Source organism: Pygoscelis adeliae, unplaced genomic scaffold, assembly GCF_000699105.1.
Source record: "Pygoscelis adeliae isolate BGI_AS28 unplaced genomic scaffold, ASM69910v1 Scaffold494, whole genome shotgun sequence".
Lineage (NCBI taxonomy): Eukaryota > Metazoa > Chordata > Aves > Sphenisciformes > Spheniscidae > Pygoscelis > Pygoscelis adeliae.
In genome coordinates, this window is record NW_008824664.1 from 143,355 (window position 1) to 148,583 (window position 5,229).

Genomic DNA, 5,229 nt, shown 5'->3' on the forward strand with positions numbered 1-5,229 from the left:
ATAGCATGCTCCACATTCCCCTTGCTTCTGAGATTATTAATAAGTGAGGTTAAATAGGACAAATCCCTCCCATTCAGTGTTAAGCAGCTGTTTATTCTTTTCACAGCAGACATGAAAAATGCCCGGAGCAGATGGATGCTGTGAAGAATCTGTTCAGGTTGGCAATGCTGTTGTGTTAATTCAGATTTCTACCCCCTCTGAAGACATCTTTCGTAGGGATGTCACATCCCTGCCCACGAGGAGCAATCGATTCACCTCGGCTAAATTGCAAAGGCAGCTGAGCAGCCGCTCCTATAGGCTATCCACCCCCAAGACACACCTGCCTCTCTGCAGCTATCCCTCCATCTGCACCCTGGAGCAATCTGGCCATGTGTCATGCAAGGGATGGACGCTCAGGTCCTCTGCACCCCATCACGTCAACCTGGCTGAGGGCACGCTTGCAGCAACACACCAGGACGCTGTGCCGTTTTTGCCTTCAGTTTTATTGCTTTGCTTACACAGGCAGAGGCAGCCTAACACAGAGTAAGAGGGAAGGTCTCTAGTCATGCATAGCTCAGTACAGACCAGGAGTGTGAAGCCCAGGGTTAATAAGGAGTTGGACAAGACATGACAAATAGAAATGCAAAAACCAGAGTGGGACTGGACAAAATGTACCCCCTCGCGGGGGGCAACAACCTCACTTAGGCGGGGGCTTGTATCAGCTTTTACTGCTGTAGTGGCCATTGATACAGAGACTGCAGGAGCTGTTGCTCTATAGAGGCTTGTGTTTGGCGATGAACATCTTGTTGCTGTTGTGCTGGACAAGATGGAGCCTCTGCCTTGCTGTGCTCCTGCTCCAGCACCTTGGATTCAGGGAGCTGATGGAAAGCCAGGTCATGGCACATTCCCTGGGGCTTGGAATCCCGACGGGGGCTTGCACCCCGCTGTGGGGGCAGCACCTTCCGAGTCTTGCTGGGGTTGGGGTCTTGCTGAGGGGCCTCGCAGACCTGGGTCTTGTTGTTTGGATCTCTTCCTTGTGTCTCAGAGGGACAATTCAGGTCCTGCTCTGCTGACTCTGTCTCTGGATTCTGATAGTGGTTTGAATCTTGTCCTGGTGCCTCAGTTTCTTTGGCCTTGTGGGGTTTTGGATCCTGTTTTGGTGTCTCAGTCTCTTCAGCCTTATGGGTATTTCTGTCCTGCTCTGGGGTTGCAGTGTCCAGAATCTCACCTCTCTCTGGACCCTCTTCTGGTGCTTCAGTCCCATCGTCCTGATGGGTGTCCTGGTCCTGCTCTGGTGTCTCACCCTCCTGGGTTTGACGGGTGTCCTGGTCCTGCTCCTTTGTGTCACCCTCCTGGGTTTGATGGTTGTCTGGCTCCTGCTTTGGTGCCTCACGCTCCTGGGTTTGACGGGTGTCCTGGTCCTGATCCTTTGTGTCACCCTCCTGGGTTTGACGGTTGTCTGGCTCCTGCTTTGGTGTCTCACCCTCCTGGGTTTGACGGGTGTCCCGGTCCTGCTCTGGTGTCTCACTCTCCTGGATTTGATGGTTGTCTGGGTCCTGTGTCTTAGTGTCCTGGACCTGGTTTTTCATACCCTGCTCGGGGACCTGCTGGTTGCTTGAGTTCCTCCCTGCTGTGCACGGCCCCGGCAGCTGCTCCCCGCCTGCCTTCTTTTGCTCTGTTGGCTCTTGACCATCTTCTGGCGCCTGGTGCTGCTGGAGCGGCTTGTAACAAGCCTTGGCCACGTGGAAAACCAGGCTGAGCAACTCGCTGAAGTCAACCCTGCAGTTGCTGTCATCATCCAGGAAGCACAGCACCTTCTTGATGGTTTTGGGGTCCTGGGGGTTCTGTAAAGAGACAAACGGTGTTGGCAAAGCCCGTGAGCCATTTGTGCCATCTCTCTAGGAGCACTCGAGCAGTCTCAGGGCAGAAATCCAGCCCCATGCCCCTCCTCCTACTGTGGCTCATGTTGCTTCCCGCAACAAGCTCTACAAGCTGCCGGCACTGGGAGAATGAACAGCCTCTCCTCTTCCTTGCAGATCCTGGGCTTTGAAGGCATCTGTGCCTTTCCCAGGGAGCCAGGTGTCCTGTACACCCGCACGGGAGTGCATGGCTTTACCCACCCCACTGCACTGCTGATCCCAGTCCCGCAGCCAGAAGGCACATCAGTGGCCGGGGCCAGCTGTGGGGCCAGCTCCTCACCTCCATCGCGTCTGCGAACTCCTGCTGGATGAGCTGCCTCAGCTCCTCCCTGCTCAGGGGGCTGCAGTTGCCGTCGCTTCTGGCACACATGTAGAAAGCAGCAACGATGCCATTGATGTTTTCCTGGAGCTGGGCCATCTCCCTGCAAAATTGAGGCAGCCTGCGAGAAAAAACACAGACAAAAAGGGGCTTTTTTTGTTTGTTTGTTTGCTCGGTTTTCGGATCAGTTACTCTTAAACAGCACAGCTGGACAGGCAGAGAGGGAAAGAAGAGCCAGAGAAGGGCACAGATAAAATGAAACAGTATAAGGGAAGAAAGAGAGAGAAAGAAGGATCTCACAGGAAAACAAATCTGAAAAACGAAACTCAGCTACAGAGATGGCTGGGTGTGAGGACCAGCAGGTGATGGCTGGAGAGGTGAGGGACAGCGAGATCCGAAAGGCTGGGGGCGCACAGTGAGAGAGAAAAAAATCCCGTTTGGCTTTCTCTGGAGCAGAGCAGAGCCGTGAATGGAGGTCATCTCTAACGAACCATGGAATAGTGTAATTCCAGATCTCTTTTATGAATTTTTTTTTTTTTTTTCCTTTAGGAGAGCTCAGCAGTGGCAGCTCCAGGGACATCCTCATGGCCAGAAGCTCTGGCTTTCCTGCTGGTAGCAAAGTCAGACAGTGTAAAAAGTCTGTCCAGGCTTACCTGGGTGAGGAGCAGGAACACTGAGCTTCAGGAAACGCAGTCTGGAGCAGATCAGCTCTTGGTCATCTTATATACGGTTCAGGATCACAGCCTGCATCTTCCAGAGGAGACACCCCTTCAGCAGGGCGACCTGAAACATCTCTCACGCAATTACGTTGTCATGCCCCTGTCTTCATTTGTCTCTTTCTCATTAACTTCTGCTCTGATGCTTTTCTCTGGAGTTAATGCATGATCCTTCCTAAGCTTGCCCCACCTGCAGACACACTTCAGAGGAATTAACAGAAAAGGCTATTTTTATCACTGGAGGATTTAGTTTAAGGTGATGCCCGAGCAACGCCCAGGACTCTTGTATTTGGAAAATGTGTTTTGTGAGAAGGAGATCCCCAGTGACTGACACACAGGGGAGGAGACCGCCAGGGAGTGCTTGCATGGTGAATAAAGAGAAAAGAAAACAAAGGAAGAAAAATGAGGATATTGTGATGCCAAGATTAATGTGATTCCTTCCAGAAACTCTCTCTTCTGGATCCTGACGGGGAGGTAGGCATCGAGCAAAGAAATCTTTTCAAACAGTGCCACCAAGTGGCACTTGGAGTAGGACAGAGGGGTGACATGGCGTGTCCCAGAGCCAGCGAGCAGCTGGGGACTGTGGGCATGGTGGGCTGCAATCACCCATTTACCAGAAGGGGAAACTGAGGCACGTGGCAAGGAAGGGACTTAAGCTCCTTGTGCTGTGTCCAGCACCAGTCCCCCCTGCAACCCTGTGTCCTGTGGGTGAGGCCACCACACTGGTGCCCAGTGGGTTAACTGGGAGCCCCACAGGCCTAAATGCATTTATTGCTGTTTGCTCAGGAAAATAAATTTTGTGTTGTCTTATCACCCCTCAGGTGCTCCAAATGCAGTGTGATATGAAAGTTGTTTCCTAGGCACTTTGAGTAAGACTTTTTGGTGTCGTCACTGTAGCTTTCTATTTTTAAAGTCCTTTTCTTGGCTAATACATGGTTAATAGGAAAGACTGGGAAAAAATGACATCAGAAATCCATGTAGCTTTTAAAGTACAAGGTGTTTTGGGCACAGAAAATAAAACGCATCCAGTTTTGTATTAAAAAAAGCACTTTCAGAAAATGCCCTGGCTTGCTCTGTGCCTGGCAGGGGGAAGGTTAATGGGTCCCACTTCATTTATGTGAAACCCTTTCAGGCGTACGGGGAAGGGCTGGGAGGGGATAAATATGGGAGGCTGCAGGCTGTCCTGTCCCTTTGGTTGTGTGCTGAGTCCTCTTGAGCTCAGGGTTTCTTTTTCTCTAGCTGGTTCTGTCTGAAACCATGCCCTTTCTTTAAGCTGGGAGGTTTCTAATATATTGCAGTTTTAATCCCGGGTGCCATCAAGCAGCTCTTCTGTCAGCCTGAGCGGACAGTGCCCAGGGAGGAGCTATGATCTCCCTTTTATTTCTATCTATCAACTTTTCTACCATGTCTGCATGGAAACACACCACTTTCCTCTAACATGTGGCACGTTTGCTGCTAACCTTCTTCTCATTAAGCTGCAGTGAGGGTAGGGGGCAATTACTGGAGGCACCTTGGAGAGACAGAAGCGTTTAGGGTGTTCTTGCTGAAGTTATTTCTAGTCAAACCACCCAGACCCTGAGCAGGGTGGTTTCTCCTCTTGTAGACAACTGTAGACAATAACAGGTTTATGTTGTACAGGATTTCATACGTGCTTTATGAAGTAGAAAAGGTTAGAGGGTCAAATGTTACGTGAAGAAGTTAAAAGTGCTGCAGAACAGAAAGGCGAAAAACATCACTTTTAGCAGAGCTTGCAATAAATCCTGTTGAATCCAGGGAGCGGAGGGCAGGTGCTTCTGAGACTTGTGCTAACGAAATCACATGAAACTTCAGTGGTGCTGCCTTGAGAGCTGTGAAATAGGAGGGGAGGCTTTGCACAAGCTCATGCCTGGTTTGCAGTGATGCTGGGGGGTTTTGAACAGGATTGGGATGGGGCTGGGAGGGGTTGCTCTTTGAAGAGGTCTGGAAAGAAGCTGATCTTCCTAGGAGCTCCTCTACAACAGAAAAGCAGTATTTGTGCTGCTCTTTACCCCGAAAACTGCTCTTCCAGTGGAGCCAAATTGCTTAATACAATTAGCTCATGATGCCTTTGGCTGAGATGAAGCTTGAGCTCCAATTTCTCTGTTTTCACCCAATACCAAAAGGGGCTAGCAGCCTCCAAGGCTGTGCCCCATGTGGTTAGAGATTCCGGGACACCCCAAGACCTTCAAACTGTGCTGGAACGGCATCATTAGCACCACAGCTCAAGTTTTGGGGCAGGAGGAGCAGCAGCTTGCTTTACATGGTTGATCACTCTTTC

At 50.7% G+C, this 5,229-nt stretch overlaps 1 protein-coding gene across 1 annotated transcript; it reads right to left on the reverse strand.

Moving 5' to 3' along the window:
- Positions 1–704: 704 nt before the first annotated feature.
- Positions 705–2,316, reverse strand: CRNN (cornulin). The gene is made up of 2 exons (XM_009322811.1): positions 2,179–2,316; positions 705–1,823 (listed from the first exon to the last, which is right to left on the reverse strand). Exons 1-2 carry the CDS (start codon positions 2,314–2,316, stop codon positions 705–707), a joined length of 1,257 nt encoding a protein of 418 aa, XP_009321086.1.
- Between the last annotated feature and the right edge of the window lie 2,913 nt (positions 2,317–5,229).

Bases quoted from the DNA above. Each gene is read 5' to 3' on its own strand.
- CRNN (XM_009322811.1), bottom strand. From the start codon at position 2,316: ATGGCCCAGCTCCAGGAAAACATCAATGGCATCGTTGCTGCTTTCTAC. The intron at 1,824-2,178 runs GTGAGGAGCTGG...GTCTCTTTACAG, and splicing joins AGTTCGCAGACGCGATGGAG to AACCCCCAGGACCCCAAAAC.